Source organism: Acipenser ruthenus, chromosome 48, assembly GCF_902713425.1.
Source record: "Acipenser ruthenus chromosome 48, fAciRut3.2 maternal haplotype, whole genome shotgun sequence".
Taxonomy (NCBI): domain Eukaryota; kingdom Metazoa; phylum Chordata; class Actinopteri; order Acipenseriformes; family Acipenseridae; genus Acipenser; species Acipenser ruthenus.
In genome coordinates this window covers 7,679,009-7,697,585 of record NC_081236.1, presented here as the reverse complement: position 1 = coordinate 7,697,585, position 18,577 = coordinate 7,679,009, and the positions used below count along the sequence as shown (strand labels likewise).

Sequence of the window (18,577 nt, the reverse complement as noted above, 5' to 3'; positions counted from 1 at the left end):
AAGTTTCATTTGACTCTACGTTTGTAGAGGGAGGGGTGGGTGGTTTCCATCTTCTTCACCTGGAGTTAACTGTGGGGTTTAAAGCACTGCATCCGAGCTCTAAACTTGCTGAAGTGTTGCAATACCCAGGAGCTGTGCGCTAGCTGGTACTAGAGGGAAAGATTAACCAGCATCTTGGAAAACAACAGGAATTCTCTACAGCGTCAAACAACACAAATCATGACAAACAAAAATAATCTAAAATTACCATTTATTGTATATGGGATCATTTAACATATAAAAAGCATGATTAGTTGTAACTCACACTGTTATTTTCATGTTATTTTCACTACCTAAAAGTCCCTTTCCCAGCCCCTCCTCTATATCCTCTGAATGCAGAGTCGGCCCGGGTGCTGCGCCACAACATGATGAAGAATCCAGCACTGATAACCACTCAGAGAGACACAGCGCTGCTATTCACTGAGAACCACTCAGAGAGGCACAGCGCTGCTATTCAATGAGAACCACTCAGAGAGGCGCAGCGCTGCTATTCAATGAGAACCACTCAGAGAGGCACAGCGCTGCTATTCAATGAGAACCACTCAGAGAGGCGCAGCGCTGCTATTCAATGAGAACCACTCAGAGAGGCGCAGCGCTGCTATTCAATGAGAACCACTCAGAGAGGCGCAGCGCTGCTATTCAATGAGAACCACTCAGAGAGGCACAGCGCTGCTATTCAATGAGAACCACTCAGAGAGGCACAGCGCTGCTATTCAATGAGAACCACTCAGAGGCGCAGCGCTGCTATTCAATGAGAACCACTCAGAGGCACAGCGCTGCTATTCAATGAGAACCACTCAGAGAGGCACAGCGCTGCTATTCAATGAGAACCACTCAGAGAGGCACAGCGCTGCTATTCAATGAGAACCAGAGAGGCGCAGCGCTGCTATTCAATGAGAACCACTCAGAGAGGCACAGCGCTGCTATTCAATGAGAACCACTCAGAGAGGCACAGCGCTGCTATTCAATGAGAACCACTCAGAGAGGCACAGCGCTGCTATTCAATGGTGCTCATTTGAATACAATTTAGACATAGGTGTTGTTTTTAACATTGCTCAGTATTTTGTTGTATAATTAATGAATCGTTAATCAGCATGCACAGGGTTTAATTGTACAGTCAAGTCTCATTAGAACTCAGATTACACAATTTGACTTTCTGTACCTAAGATCTGTACACATGCCTGCTACACTGCTATTACTCAGGGCAGTTTACAAAAGCAACACAAACACAAGCATGGACAATGCACACTGCAAAGAGACACGTCACGCAATATTCACTCATTCATGTCATAATACAGTCATGCAACACTATCAGTTTTCATTCGTTTTTGAATCGTGATGAATTCACAAGACACATCCTCCAGGCGGTTGCCCAGTAAGGACGCTGCAGTCTTGTCTCTGGGATGCTTCATCCGGGGTTAGGATACTCGTTCCCATCAATTTATTTATTTTCAAGTTAATGAAGTTCAAATGTTAAATCCTAAAACTCATTTCCACACTGAGTTATTGATTTCTCCTGACTCGTCCATCAGATGAGGTGTGGAAAAGTTTCCTTTCTGCATATTCCTGCCCCCAGGCACTGACTGTATTGACAGCCAGAGTTAAACTGACAGCAGAGAAGCCTCTTGTGACGTGTCCGCATCTCCACCCACTTTCTGACACATTCAGAGTGCAAGAGAGTTGAAGTGCAATTTTACCATTTAAAATGCATGCTATTAAGAGTGACACATAACACAGTAATTACACAGGGATTCATAATGCAAGGTTAACGTTTTTTCCTCATGAGTGAAAGGTCCCATTGAACAGAGTCTAAGGTTTCTCTCTTCTGTGAATTCGCTGGTGTTTTTGAAGGCGTTGTTTACGACAGAAACTCTTCCCACAGTCAGAGCAGCGGTACGGTTTCTCTCCTGTGTGAATTTGCTGGTGGCTTTGAAGGCCTTGTTTAAAACGGAAACTCTTCCCACAGTCAGAGCAGCAATACGGTTTCTCTCCTCTGTGAATTCGCTGGTGTGTTTTCAGTGTTACTGACCGACTGAAACTCTTCCCACAGTCAGAGCAGCGATATGGTTTCTCTCCTGTGTGAATACGCTGGTGTGTTTTCAGATTCTGTGACTTTCTGAAACTCTTCCCACAGTCAGAGCAGCGGTACGGTTTCTCTCCTGTGTGAATACGCTGGTGTATTTTCAGGTTCTGTGACTGCCTGAAACTCTTCCCACAGTCAGAGCAGCGATATGGTTTCTCTCCTGTGTGAATACGCTGGTGTGTTCTCAGGTCTCCTGACTGACTGAAACTCTTCCCACAGTCAGAGCAGTGATACAGTTTCTCTCCTGTGTGAATTCGCAGGTGTTTTCTCAGGTCTACTGACTGAATGAAACTCTTCCCACAGTCAGAACAGCTATACAGTTTCTCTCCTGTGTGAATTCGCTGGTGTTTTTTCAGGTTTCCTGAGTGACTGAAACTCTTCCCACAGTCAGAACAGCTATACAGTTTCTCTCCTGCATGAATTAGCTGGTGATTTTTCATGTTTCCTGAGTGACTGAAGCTCTTACCACATTCAGTACAGTGATATGGCTTCTCGCCAGTGTGAATTCGCAGGTGTATTTTTAGGCTTCCTGAACGACTAAAACTCTCCCCACAGTCAGTGCAGTGATGTGGCCTCTCTCCAGTGTGAATTTGCTGGTGTCTTTTTAGGTTTCCTAACTGACTGAAGCTTTTCCCACATTCAAGACACTGATGCGATATCTTTGGCTGGGATATGTTTTCTGAATCCTTAAACAACTTAATAGACTCATCTTTAATGTGGACAGGCTCCAGTTCAGTCTCTTCTTTAATGTGGACAGGCTCCAGTTCAGTCTCTTCTTTAATGTGGACAGGCTCCAGTTCAGTCTCTTCTTCTTTAATGTGGACAGGCTCCAGTTCAGTCTCTTCTTTCATGTGGACAGGCTCCAGTTCAGTCTCTTCTTTAATGTGGACAGGCTCCAGTTCAGTCTCTTCTTTCATGTGGACAGGCTCCAGTTCAGTCTCTTCTTTAATGTGGACAGGCTCCAGTTCAGTCTCTTCTTTAATGTGGACAGGCTCCAGTTCAGTCTCTTCTTTAATGTGGACAGGCTCCAGTTCAGGCATCTCCTGTTTAATGCAGATAGGTACCAATTCCTGAACCTCCTCCTGTTTGTAAACAGACTCCATCTTTGTTCCTTGGCTTTCACCTGGATAAGGCAGTCCTGAAAACAGAAAATACAGTATTAAGTATTGCTATCTGTTCTCCAAGTCATCTTCAGGTTCAAGAAAACATTTCCTTCAATTGCTTTGATACCATCAACCAAACAACCACAAAGATCAACGATGAGGATACCTACTTTGTAAGTAACGCTGTCATTAGTGCTTGCAACATTTAATAATGTATATAATGTAATTAACTTAACTTTGAAATTGGTATAATTATTCTGTTGAGAGCCCTAAAACCAACATCTGGAAGCGCGCAGGACTCTATCTGGAAGGAGCATCAGGAATGCCACCAATCTTTAATATCCACAGGTCTGTTCGGTTCTTATCCCTTGCTTTTCCTTTGGTTCCTTTAAATAATAATAATAAAAACCTCCCCGCCAACTACGCAGCACGAACGTTTTCAGAGTAAGCGTGACCAAAAAAAAAAAAAAAAAAAAACTACAGGAGAGGCTAGAGGTAGGCCGCATTTCAGGACAAGATTTCACTAGTTAAATTGTCAATTTAATATAATTTAAAATAATGCCGTCAGACGTTTGGAAGTTTTTTTTTTTTTTTTTTTTTTACAAAAAGTACAAAATGGAAAGGTAAAACGCGCTGTTTGTGTTGTTTTAATGAGCTTTGTGTAGGGATGTCACAGTATACCGGTTTTATATTAAACCGCGGTATAAACTGCCACGGTTTTGAAACCGCAATCATGTTTCTATACCATGATTACCAAGTTCACACGGTTTAAGGTGATATGGGCACGTTTTTGTATTCACCGTTTCTCTGTTGGTGAGCCTCTGTGTTCATTAGAACTGACTAATGAACACAGACATCTCAAGTTATGAAAACTGCCACGCGTGAGATTATCCGAGTAGGCTATAAATAAGTGACGTCATATTTAATATAAACCGCCCTACTAAACAATAATAGCTCGCAAACGTGATTGTCAGTAAATGAAACACAAATACTCAGCAAGAACAAGGCACTGTAACTTTTCATCACTGCCTTCCTATTAATTTACCAAAGTAGTTACAGCAGCTATTATCTATTGTATGGGTCAAGAGAAATGCAGTAAAAAGTCTAGATTTACTACTATATAACAAAGTCTAAGATGCTACAGGCATTTGATTTATTTATTTATTTTTATTTTAAACGGTATTGTAAAGATGTTGCCGTCTCCTCAAGTTGATAGGGATTTTGGTTTTATGTATTCAAATTAATTAATACAATTATATTCCCATTTTAAAAAAGTCCCCTAGCCGCTTTACTTTGCAGCGGTGTCAGACCCACCTTAACATTTCTTCTTTGCTTTGTGTTCGTTGCTGTTAACATGCAGTCAAAAAAAAAAAAGAATTGCAAGCGCCGTCTTCTCATCATTAAGTTTTGCACTCTGCTGAGAGATCAGTGGGCGGACGCTGCATGTCCTAAAACACACTCTAACACTTTGCTTCTCTTAACTCAGGGGTTTTTGACCTTTTTTTGAAACTGTACCCCATTCACTCACTGAATGGTTCCACAGTTGCAATAAAAGGCAGAATAATCTGGTGAACACATTTCACAATTTTTTCTCCCGTTTGTTAATTACATGTCTTTGGATGCAAAGAATTAAAAGGTAGTATTTAGGAATTTTTCGCTTTCTATTGGGAAAAAGTCATTATAAATAATACCAAATAGTCTGCACGGTAAATGTGTGTCACGTTACGATTTACTTCCCACCTCAGCATAATTATGTGTGCCGTTTAAAATGTTTACAATATCAAAAACATTAACTTCAAGATAAAACTAATTAATTACTAGGCTAAAAATGATCCAAAGAGACTCTCTATAACTTTATGTTGCTTTGCACTTTCTGACTTTTGTGTTTTCCTTGGTTTTTTCTATTGAAAGTAAGAAATGTATCAAACACCGAACACATATTCAATCAGTCACTATTGCTGTAAATAAAATGCAGCCGTGGTAATAACCAAAAACCGTCAAAGTATGATTACTGCGATGACTCTTTCCGTTTACCAGAGCATTTACACTTCTGAAAAACGCAGAAACACTGTGCTTCACAGATACGACAAGCTGAAAACAGCAAAGATCATGAGCAGCACAGAGCGCTCTCCAGGCACAATCGACTGCGCTTCACTGATACGACACGCTGAAAACAGCAAAGATCACGAGCAGCACAGAGCGCTCTCCAGGCACAATCGACTGCGCTTCACTGATACGACACGCTGAAAACAGCAAAGATCACGAGCAGCACAGAGCGCTCTCCAGGCACAATCGACTGCGCTTCACTGATACGACACGCTGAAAACAGCAAAGATCACGAGCAGCACAGAGCGCTCTCCAGGCACAATCGACTGCGCTTCACTGATACGACACGCCGAAAACAGCAAAGATCACGAGCAGCACAGAGCGCTCTCCAGGCACAATCGACTGTGCTTCACTGATACGACACGCTGAAAACAGCAAAGATCACGAGCAGCACAGAGCGCTCTCCAGGCACAATCGACTGTGCTTCACTGATACGACACGCCGAAAACAGCAAAGATCACGAGCAGCACAGAGCGCTCTCCAGGCACAATCGACTGCGCTTCACTGATACGACACGCCGAAAACAGCAAAGATCACGAGCAGCACAGAGCGCTCTCCAGGCACAATCGACTGCGCTTCACTGATACGACACGCTGAAAACAGCAAAGATCACAAGCAGCACAGAGCGCTCTCCAGGCACAATCGACTGCGCTTCACTGATACGACAAGCTGAAAACAGCAAAGATCACGAGCAGCACAGAGCGCTCTCCAGGCACAATCGACTGTGCTTCACTGATACGACACGCCGAAAACAGCAAAGATCACGAGCAGCACAGAGCGCTCTCCAGGCACAATCGACTGTGCTTCACTGATACGACACGCTGAAAACAGCAAAGATCACGAGCAGCACAGAGCGCTCTCCAGGCACAATCGACTGTGCTTCACTGATACGACACGCTGAAAACAGCAAAGATCACGAGCAGCACAGAGCGCTCTCCAGGCACAATCGACTGTGCTTCACTGATACGACACGCTGAAAACAGCAAAGATCACGAGCAGCACAGAGCGCTCTCCAGGCACAATCGACTGTGCTTCACTGATACGACACGCTGAAAACAGCAAAGATCACGAGCAGCACAGAGCGCTCTCCAGGCACAATCGACTACGCTTCACTGATACGACAAGCTGAAAACAGCAAAGATCACGAGCAGCACAGAGAGCTCTCAATAGGCACAATCGACTGTGCTTCACTGATACGACACGCTGAAAACAGCAAAGATCATGAGCAGCACAGAGCGCTCTCCAGGCACAATCGACTGTGCTTCACTGATACGACACGCTGAAAACAGCAAAGATCACGAGCAGCACAGAGCGCTCTCCAGGCACAATCGCCTGCGCTTCACTGATACGACAAGCTGAAAACAGCAAAGATCACGAGCAGCACAGAGAGCTCTCAATAGGCACAATCGACTGTGCTTCACTGATACGACACGCTGAAAACAGCAAAGATCATGAGCAGCACAGAGCGCTCTCCAGGCACAATCGCCTGCGCTTCACTGATACGACAAGCTGAAAACAGCAAAGATCACGAGCAGCACAGAGAGCTCTCAATAGGCACAATCGACTGTGCTTCACTGATACGACACGCTGAAAACAGCAAAGATCATGAGCAGCACAGAGCGCTCTCCAGGCACAATCGACTGTGCTTCACTGATACGACACGCTGAAAACAGCAAAGATCACGAGCAGCACAGAGCGCTCTCCAGGCACAATCGACTGCGCTTCACTGATACGACACGCTGAAAACAGCAAAGATCACGAGCAGCACAGAGCGCTCTCCAGGCACAATCGACTGCGCTTCACTGATACGACACGCTGAAAACAGCAAAGATCACGAGCAGCACAGAGCGCTCTCCAGGCACAATCGACTGCGCTTCACTGATACGACACGCTGAAAACAGCAAAGATCACGAGCAGCACAGAGCGCTCTCCAGGCACAATCGACTGCGCTTCACTGATACGACACGCTGAAAACAGCAAAGATCACGAGCAGCACAGAGCGCTCTCCAGGCACAATCGACTACGCTTCACTGATACGACACGCTGAAAACAGCAAAGATCACAAGCAGCACAGAGCGCTCTCCAGGCACAATCGACTGTGCTTCACTGATACGACACGCTGAAAACAGCAAAGATCACGAGCAGCACAGAGCGCTCTCCAGGCACAATCACCAGGCGCCTCCTTCACCTGTATATCAGAGTGGAAATCCACGCTATCGAAATCGCGCATGCGTGCAGGTGGAAAATGAGGACGTGATAGATTCTGTGTGTTTTTTTCATTAGCCGTTCACTTTGAGCTGCTAAACAAAGATTAAATAAGTATACACCGTGGTTTAGAGAATATATAATACCGTTAAAAAATTCAAGATCATTATTTTCTCTTACTTTAATTTTTATTTGTGCATTTCTGAGTTGTCCTGCATACCCACTATGACCCTTACAAGCAACCCCAGGGGTACGCATACCCCCGGTTGAAAACCCCTGTCTTAACTAATAGGATGCCGTCCAAACTGATAAAGATGAAGAGGGTATTCAGTTGCAGTGGTCACTAACCCCTATCGTTCCAGACTGAGTCCAGAACATGTTCATATTTTGGTGTTTCTCCACAGTAATTTGAAATGAAAAAGCAGCATTATTTTGCTGAGCCTGTGTGCGCTGGAGTGAACACTACTTCCAGTTAGGTAGTGCCTGACAGAACTGTAGTACCAGAGTGCTGTATTTGTTTTAAAACTTTAAATTAATTATTTTTCTTGTTAAAAAATGACTTGACTAGAGGGTATTTCTTTAAATAGCCATTTAAAAACGAATTAAACGGTACGACAATAACGGTACGACAATAACCGTGGTATATTTTTTGATGGTTACGATACCGTCAAAATTTGATACTGTGACATCACTACTTCTGTGGCAACACCACCAACCTGCGGGATCACTTAAGACAGCATTCGACAAAACACGACAGCGGGAACACAAGAAAAAACAGAAGGAAGCAACACCTTCAGTGACAGCTTATTATGGAAAGAAAGTTGATCCAGAAAGCGTCAGAGCAACAGAAATAACAGGCCTGTTAGTGGATGCTGTCACACGAGATATCAGCCCTGTTAGTACAGTAGAGGGAGCTGTGTTTAAAAATCTGATTGTGAATCTTGCTCCGGGCTATGAAATGCCCTGTCGAAAGACAATCTCCAAATTCATTACTCTGGATCACGAACAAGCAAAGGAAAAGCTTAGACAGGATTTGAGTCAGGAGTGTAATTCAATGGCTATCACTACCAATGTATGGACAAGCATGGCACAAGAAGCGTGTTTAACAGTCACCTGCCATTACATTACACAAAACTGGCAACTCGAGTCAAAAGTATTAGCGACACGAAAATTACACGAGACGCACACAGTTTAGCAGAAGCGATCAATCAGATAAACACAGACTTAATAGCTTGTGTTCATGACAACGCGGCCAACGTGTGCAGAGCAGTGTCTCTGCTTTCTGCAAGCGAGCGTGCTGTTACTTCCCAGCCCGAAAAAAAGATGATACTTATTGCTTTTGTTAATTTTAAAAACATGTTATATTATATATATATATATATATATATATATATATATATATATATATATATATATATATATATATTATATATAACATCCTCAATTGCTAGGCTAACTTCCACGCTGTCTCATGAATAGAAAAAATAACAACGACAAAAAATAGATAGACGACCAAAAACATTTACTCGCTAGATGCTTTCAAAACAACCACAAGCTGACTGGAAACCCGCCACTCGAGCAGCACTGAGCCCGCGGCACGGAGACTGCAACTGAGAGATATGAATAAAAACAAACACGCCGCTTCACAAATACAACACACACACACACAAAAACAACGCGCTCCTACCACACTACAACCCGGACCTTTCAAAATAATACAATATAACAGCGCTCTGTAGTTTATAAACACATTGTAGAGCTCCATGCAGACTCTCTTACCTCCTCTCTGCTCTCCCTCAGTGTCTGAACGGATAAAACAACGCGCTCCTACCACACTACAACCCGGACCTTTCAAAATAATACAATATAACAGCGCTCTGTAGTTTATAAACACATTGTAGAGCTCCATGCAGACTCTCTCACCTCCTCTCTGCTCTCCCTCAGTGTCTGAACGGATAAAACAACGCGCTCCTACCACACTACAACCCGGACCTTTCAAAATAATACAATATAACAGCGCTCTGTAGTTTATAAACACATTGTAGAGCTCCATGCAGACTCTCTCACCTCCTCTCTGCTCTCCCTCAGTGTCTGAACGGATAAAACAACGCGCTCCTACCACACTACAACCCGGACCTTTCAAAATAATACAATATAACAGCGCTCTGTAGTTTATAAACACATTGTAGAGCTCCATGCAGACTCTCTCACCTCCTCTCTGCTCTCCCTCAGTGTCTGAACGGATAAAACAACGCGCTCCTACCACACTACAACCCGGACCTTTCAAAATAATACAATATAACAGCGCTCTGTAGTTTATAAACACATTGTAGAGCTCCATGCAGACTCTCTCACCTCCTCTCTGCTCTCCCTCAGTGTCTGAACGGATAAAACAACGCGCTCCTACCACACTACAACCCGGACCTTTCAAAATAATACAATATAACAGCGCTCTGTAGTTTATAAACACATTGTAGAGCTCCATGCAGACTCTCTCACCTCCTCTCTGCTCTCCCTCAGTGTCTGAACGGATAAAACAACGCGCTCCTACCACACTACAACCCGGACCTTTCAAAATAATACAATATAACAGCGCTCTGTAGTTTATAAACACATTGTAGAGCTCCATGCAGACTCTCTCACCTCCTCTCTGCTCTCCCTCAGTGTCTGAACGGATAAAACAACGCGCTCCTACCACACTACAACCCGGACCTTTCAAAATAATACAATATAACAGCGCTCTGTAGTTTATAAACACATTGTAGAGCTCCATGCAGACTCTCTCACCTCCTCTCTGCTCTCCCTCAGTGTCTGAACGGATAAAACAACGCGCTCCTACCACACTACAACCCGGACCTTTCAAAATAATACAATATAACAGCGCTCTGTAGTTTATAAACACATTGTAGAGCTCCATGCAGACTCTCTCACCTCCTCTCTGCTCTCCCTCAGTGTCTGAACGGATAAAACAACGCGCTCCTACCACACTACAACCCGGACCTTTCAAAATAATACAATATAACAGCGCTCTGTAGTTTATAAACACATTGTAGAGCTCCATGCAGACTCTCTCACCTCCTCTCTGCTCTCCCTCAGTGTCTGAACGGATAAAACAACGCGCTCCTACCACACTACAACCCGGACCTTTCAAAATAATACAATATAACAGCGCTCTGTAGTTTATAAACACATTGTAGAGCTCCATGCAGACTCTCTCACCTCCTCTCTGCTCTCCCTCAGTGTCTGAACGGATAAAACAACGCGCTCCTACCACACTACAACCCGGACCTTTCAAAATAATACAATATAACAGCGCTCTGTAGTTTATAAACACATTGTAGAGCTCCATGCAGACTCTCTCACCTCCTCTCTGCTCTCCCTCAGTGTCTGAACGGATAAAACAACGCGCTCCTACCACACTACAACCCGGACCTTTCAAAATAATACAATATAACAGCGCTCTGTAGTTTATAAACACATTGTAGAGCTCCATGCAGACTCTCTCACCTCCTCTCTGCTCTCCCTCAGTGTCTGAACGGGTAAAACAACGCGCTCCTACCACACTACAACCCGGACCTTTCAAAATAATACAATATAACAGCGCTCTGTAGTTTATAAACACATTGTAGAGCTCCATGCAGACTCTCTCACCTCCTCTCTGCTCTCCCTCAGTGTCTGAACGGGTAAAACAACGCGCTCCTACCACACTACAACCCGGACCTTTCAAAATAATACAATATAACAGCGCTCTGTAGTTTATAAACACATTGTAGAGCTCCATGCAGACTCTCTCACCTCCTCTCTGCTCTCCCTCAGTGTCTGAACGGATAAAACAACGCGCTCCTACCACACTACAACCCGGACCTTTCAAAATAATACAATATAACAGCGCTCTGTAGTTTATAAACACATTGTAGAGCTCCATGCAGACTCTCTCACCTCCTCTCTGCTCTCCCTCAGTGTCTGAACGGATAAAACAACGCGCTCCTACCACACTACAACCCGGACCTTTCAAAATAATACAATATAACAGCGCTCTGTAGTTTATAAACACATTGTAGAGCTCCATGCAGACTCTCTCACCTCCTCTCTGCTCTCCCTCAGTGTCTGAACGGATAAAACAACGCGCTCCTACCACACTACAACCCGGACCTTTCAAAATAATACAATATAACAGCGCTCTGTAGTTTATAAACACATTGTAGAGCTCCATGCAGACTCTCTCACCTCCTCTCTGCTCTCCCTCAGTGTCTGAACGGATAAAACAACGCGCTCCTACCACACTACAACCCGGACCTTTCAAAATAATACAATATAACAGCGCTCTGTAGTTTATAAACACATTGTAGAGCTCCATGCAGACTCTCTCACCTCCTCTCTGCTCTCCCTCAGTGTCTGAACGGATAAAACAACGCGCTCCTACCACACTACAACCCGGACCTTTCAAAATAATACAATATAACAGCGCTCTGTAGTTTATAAACACATTGTAGAGCTCCATGCAGACTCTCTCACCTCCTCTCTGCTCTCCCTCAGTGTCTGAACGGATAAAACAACGCGCTCCTACCACACTACAACCCGGACCTTTCAAAATAATACAATATAACAGCGCTCTGTAGTTTATAAACACATTGTAGAGCTCCATGCAGACTCTCTCACCTCCTCTCTGCTCTCCCTCAGTGTCTGAACGGATAAAACAACGCGCTCCTACCACACTACAACCCGGACCTTTCAAAATAATACAATATAACAGCGCTCTGTAGTTTATAAACACATTGTAGAGCTCCATGCAGACTCTCTCACCTCCTCTCTGCTCTCCCTCAGTGTCTGAACGGATAAAACAACGCGCTCCTACCACACTACAACCCGGACCTTTCAAAATAATACAATATAACAGCGCTCTGTAGTTTATAAACACATTGTAGAGCTCCATGCAGACTCTCTCACCTCCTCTCTGCTCTCCCTCAGTGTCTGAACGGGTAAAACAACGCGCTCCTACCACACTACAACCCGGACCTTTCAAAATAATACAATATAACAGCGCTCTGTAGTTTATAAACACATTGTAGAGCTCCATGCAGACTCTCTCACCTCCTCTCTGCTCTCCCTCAGTGTCTGAACGGGTAAAACAACGCGCTCCTACCACACTACAACCCGGACCTTTCAAAATAATACAATATAACAGCGCTCTGTAGTTTATAAACACATTGTAGAGCTCCATGCAGACTCTCTCACCTCCTCTCTGCTCTCCCTCAGTGTCTGAACGGATAAAACAACGCGCTCCTACCACACTACAACCCGGACCTTTCAAAATAATACAATATAACAGCGCTCTGTAGTTTATAAACACATTGTAGAGCTCCATGCAGACTCTCTCACCTCCTCTCTGCTCTCCCTCAGTGTCTGAACGGATAAAACAACGCGCTCCTACCACACTACAACCCGGACCTTTCAAAATAATACAATATAACAGCGCTCTGTAGTTTATAAACACATTGTAGAGCTCCATGCAGACTCTCTCACCTCCTCTCTGCTCTCCCTCAGTGTCTGAACGGATAAAACAACGCGCTCCTACCACACTACAACCCGGACCTTTCAAAATAATACAATATAACAGCGCTCTGTAGTTTATAAACACATTGTAGAGCTCCATGCAGACTCTCTCACCTCCTCTCTGCTCTCCCTCAGTGTCTGAACGGATAAAACAACGCGCTCCTACCACACTACAACCCGGACCTTTCAAAATAATACAATATAACAGCGCTCTGTAGTTTATAAACACATTGTAGAGCTCCATGCAGACTCTCTCACCTCCTCTCTGCTCTCCCTCAGTGTCTGAACGGATAAAACAACGCGCTCCTACCACACTACAACCCGGACCTTTCAAAATAATACAATATAACAGCGCTCTGTAGTTTATAAACACATTGTAGAGCTCCATGCAGACTCTCTCACCTCCTCTCTGCTCTCCCTCAGTGTCTGAACGGATAAAACAACGCGCTCCTACCACACTACAACCCGGACCTTTCAAAATAATACAATATAACAGCGCTCTGTAGTTTATAAACACATTGTAGAGCTCCATGCAGACTCTCTCACCTCCTCTCTGCTCTCCCTCAGTGTCTGAACGGGTAAAACAACGCGCTCCTACCACACTACAACCCGGACCTTTCAAAATAATACAATATAACAGCGCTCTGTAGTTTATAAACACATTGTAGAGCTCCATGCAGACTCTCTCACCTCCTCTCTGCTCTCCCTCAGTGTCTGAACGGGTAAAACAACGCGCTCCTACCACACTACAACCCGGACCTTTCAAAATAATACAATATAACAGCGCTCTGTAGTTTATAAACACATTGTAGAGCTCCATGCAGACTCTCTCACCTCCTCTCTGCTCTCCCTCAGTGTCTGAACGGATAAAACAACGCGCTCCTACCACACTACAACCCGGACCTTTCAAAATAATACAATATAACAGCGCTCTGTAGTTTATAAACACATTGTAGAGCTCCATGCAGACTCTCTCACCTCCTCTCTGCTCTCCCTCAGTGTCTGAACGGATAAAACAACGCGCTCCTACCACACTACAACCCGGACCTTTCAAAATAATACAATATAACAGCGCTCTGTAGTTTATAAACACATTGTAGAGCTCCATGCAGACTCTCTCACCTCCTCTCTGCTCTCCCTCAGTGTCTGAACGGATAAAACAACGCGCTCCTACCACACTACAACCCGGACCTTTCAAAATAATACAATATAACAGCGCTCTGTAGTTTATAAACACATTGTAGAGCTCCATGCAGACTCTCTCACCTCCTCTCTGCTCTCCCTCAGTGTCTGAACGGATAAAACAACGCGCTCCTACCACACTACAACCCGGACCTTTCAAAATAATACAATATAACAGCGCTCTGTAGTTTATAAACACATTGTAGAGCTCCATGCAGACTCTCTCACCTCCTCTCTGCTCTCCCTCAGTGTCTGAACGGATAAAACAACGCGCTCCTACCACACTACAACCCGGACCTTTCAAAATAATACAATATAACAGCGCTCTGTAGTTTATAAACACATTGTAGAGCTCCATGCAGACTCTCTCACCTCCTCTCTGCTCTCCCTCAGTGTCTGAACGGATAAAACAACGCGCTCCTACCACACTACAACCCGGACCTTTCAAAATAATACAATATAACAGCGCTCTGTAGTTTATAAACACATTGTAGAGCTCCATGCAGACTCTCTCACCTCCTCTCTGCTCTCCCTCAGTGTCTGAACGGATAAAACAACGCGCTCCTACCACACTACAACCCGGACCTTTCAAAATAATACAATATAACAGCGCTCTGTAGTTTATAAACACATTGTAGAGCTCCATGCAGACTCTCTCACCTCCTCTCTGCTCTCCCTCAGTGTCTGAACGGATAAAACAACGCGCTCCTACCACACTACAACCCGGACCTTTCAAAATAATACAATATAACAGCGCTCTGTAGTTTATAAACACATTGTAGAGCTCCATGCAGACTCTCTCACCTCCTCTCTGCTCTCCCTCAGTGTCTGAACGGATAAAACAACGCGCTCCTACCACACTACAACCCGGACCTTTCAAAATAATACAATATAACAGCGCTCTGTAGTTTATAAACACATTGTAGAGCTCCATGCAGACTCTCTCACCTCCTCTCTGCTCTCCCTCAGTGTCTGAACGGATAAAACAACGCGCTCCTACCACACTACAACCCGGACCTTTCAAAATAATACAATATAACAGCGCTCTGTAGTTTATAAACACATTGTAGAGCTCCATGCAGACTCTCTCACCTCCTCTCTGCTCTCCCTCAGTGTCTGAACGGATAAAACAACGCGCTCCTACCACACTACAACCCGGACCTTTCAAAATAATACAATATAACAGCGCTCTGTAGTTTATAAACACATTGTAGAGCTCCATGCAGACTCTCTCACCTCCTCTCTGCTCTCCCTCAGTGTCTGAACGGATAAAACAACGCGCTCCTACCACACTACAACCCGGACCTTTCAAAATAATACAATATAACAGCGCTCTGTAGTTTATAAACACATTGTAGAGCTCCATGCAGACTCTCTCACCTCCTCTCTGCTCTCCCTCAGTGTCTGAACGGATAAAACAACGCGCTCCTACCACACTACAACCCGGACCTTTCAAAATAATACAATATAACAGCGCTCTGTAGTTTATAAACACATTGTAGAGCTCCATGCAGACTCTCTCACCTCCTCTCTGCTCTCCCTCAGTGTCTGAACGGGTAAAACAACGCGCTCCTACCACACTACAACCCGGACCTTTCAAAATAATACAATATAACAGCGCTCTGTAGTTTATAAACACATTGTAGAGCTCCATGCAGACTCTCTCACCTCCTCTCTGCTCTCCCTCAGTGTCTGAACGGGTAAAACAACGCGCTCCTACCACACTACAACCCGGACCTTTCAAAATAATACAATATAACAGCGCTCTGTAGTTTATAAACACATTGTAGAGCTCCATGCAGACTCTCTCACCTCCTCTCTGCTCTCCCTCAGTGTCTGAACGGATAAAACAACGCGCTCCTACCACACTACAACCCGGACCTTTCAAAATAATACAATATAACAGCGCTCTGTAGTTTATAAACACATTGTAGAGCTCCATGCAGACTCTCTCACCTCCTCTCTGCTCTCCCTCAGTGTCTGAACGGATAAAACAACGCGCTCCTACCACACTACAACCCGGACCTTTCAAAATAATACAATATAACAGCGCTCTGTAGTTTATAAACACATTGTAGAGCTCCATGCAGACTCTCTCACCTCCTCTCTGCTCTCCCTCAGTGTCTGAACGGATAAAACAACGCGCTCCTACCACACTACAACCCGGACCTTTCAAAATAATACAATATAACAGCGCTCTGTAGTTTATAAACACATTGTAGAGCTCCATGCAGACTCTCTCACCTCCTCTCTGCTCTCCCTCAGTGTCTGAACGGATAAAACAACGCGCTCCTACCACACTACAACCCGGACCTTTCAAAATAATACAATATAACAGCGCTCTGTAGTTTATAAACACATTGTAGAGCTCCATGCAGACTCTCTCACCTCCTCTCTGCTCTCCCTCAGTGTCTGAACGGATAAAACAACGCGCTCCTACCACACTACAACCCGGACCTTTCAAAATAATACAATATAACAGCGCTCTGTAGTTTATAAACACATTGTAGAGCTCCATGCAGACTCTCTCACCTCCTCTCTGCTCTCCCTCAGTGTCTGAACGGATAAAACAACGCGCTCCTACCACACTACAACCCGGACCTTTCAAAATAATACAATATAACAGCGCTCTGTAGTTTATAAACACATTGTAGAGCTCCATGCAGACTCTCTCACCTCCTCTCTGCTCTCCCTCAGTGTCTGAACGGGTCTGTCTCCCACAGGACGAGGAATATACCAATCACAAAATACAAACCGATCAGCGCGGTCTGACAATTCATCTAATATGAACCGCAAAGGGAATTGTGATACCAGGGATCTTTTAATTAAAAATGAATATGACTTTCAATTTTAACATCATAATCGAGCTGTTTGTAGCTCTATATTTTCCCCAGTGAATACAATTTGAATTCAGGTAACCCCTCCCCCATGCCGGAGTTGGTATAGTCCTTTCTCTATCAGGCGGCAGCAGCGTCGATGCTGCGAGTTTCACGCAGATATATAATCTGTGTTTCGTGTAATTATATTGATATTTCCCGTCCTCTTCTTCCGAATGAGATGTTCAAACACTAACGCGATACCCCTGATAATGTTTTTTAGAAGTATATCAGGTTAATTCAAGTTGAGCGCCGTTGTCACAAACAGATCCACAATGGCGCAGGCATGCTCGCAGTTTCATAGCTTTCTCTTCGCTAGTCTTGGAGGTTCAGGGCGTGTGAACTTGTTTTTGGTAAATACAGCACAGGGTCGCAGAAAGGTCATTCTTTACGAGTAAACTTCCAGGCAGTAACCTCTGCTATTTCTACCCCATGCTTTTATTCAGTTTCTCTTAAACTGTATGGTTGTCTCCTATTCTTTATCCAGGACAGTATTCCTCCCTGCTGTCCAGCGGCACAGATTTAGACTCTTCCTCAGACTGCGCTGCGAACTAAACCAGGCAACAGAGCCGCGTCCACAGCCGCAGAAGAGTCACCAGCAATGAGACACGCCAAGGAGTGCGCTGCTCTGTGAGACTCGAGGGGACGCGTTATCAAAGCGCTTCCTCCAGCCTTTAATTAACTGCTATTGATTTAAAAAAGGACAAGACATCATGTTAATGTTACAACATGAAAAACTAAACACATTGAGAGTGCTGAAGAGGGCTTGAAATACAGTGTATCACTCAGCTGTGTGGCTCTAGTTTTGTAAAATGAACAGGTGGTTTACCTCTTTAAAATAAATAGGAGTTAATTAAAGACTGGCGTAGAAGCTTTGAAAAGATGTCCTGAGGTGTCTTATTGTGATTAAAAAGCGTCCCATTCCACAAGAAAAACCTGAGAGGCGTTAGAAAACTAAAGCTCTTTGAATGAAATGCTTTTTATAATATGAATAACTACCCAGTGGAGTGACAGAGCAGGTTAATAAACTAAATGTATTGAATGAATAATGAAATCAGATATTATTAATATCTTAGCAGACACCCTTATCCAGGGCAACTTAAAATTGTTACAAGATATCACATTATTTTTATATACAATTACCCATTTATACAGTTGGGTTTTTACTGAAGCAATCTAGGTAAAGCACCTTGCTCAAGGGTACAGCAGCAGTGTCCCCCACCTGGGATTGAACCCACGACCCTCTGGTCAAGCGTCCAGAGCCCTGACCACTACTCCACACTGCTGCCCAGATAATATGTCAGAGAAACTCATAAATCAGTTTAGCATTATTATTTTTTTTTTTTTACATGTTTAAACCTTTAGAATAAATATCTGAATATTTGAAAAGTATAATAACTGTGTGGAAAAAGAGTCAAATCATTTTAATT

At 44.0% G+C, this 18,577-nt stretch overlaps 1 protein-coding gene across 2 annotated transcripts; it reads right to left on the bottom strand.

The window, feature by feature from the left end:
* Window positions 1-957: 957 nt before the first annotated feature.
* LOC117404831 (zinc finger protein OZF-like) lies at window positions 958-17,750 on the bottom strand. Of its 2 annotated transcripts, none has more exons than XM_059014709.1 (2): window positions 16,948-17,750; window positions 958-3,260 (listed from the first exon to the last, which is right to left on the bottom strand). In XM_059014709.1, the coding sequence occupies exon 2, from the start codon at window positions 3,223-3,225 to the stop codon at window positions 1,849-1,851; it is 1,377 nt and encodes a 458-aa protein (XP_058870692.1). In that variant the 5' UTR covers window positions 3,226-3,260; window positions 16,948-17,750; the 3' UTR covers window positions 958-1,848. The 2 variants fall into 2 exon arrangements, with proteins under 2 accessions (XP_058870692.1, XP_058870691.1); XM_059014708.1 differs by lacking the exon at window positions 16,948-17,750 and adding an exon at window positions 4,540-5,344.
* Window positions 17,751-18,577: the final 827 nt, after the last annotated feature.

What these genes read in the sequence shown, in the direction of transcription:
- LOC117404831 (XM_059014709.1), bottom strand. Translation starts at nt 3,225, where the DNA reads ATGGAGTCTGTTTACAAACAGGAGGAGGTTCAGGAATTGGTACCTATC.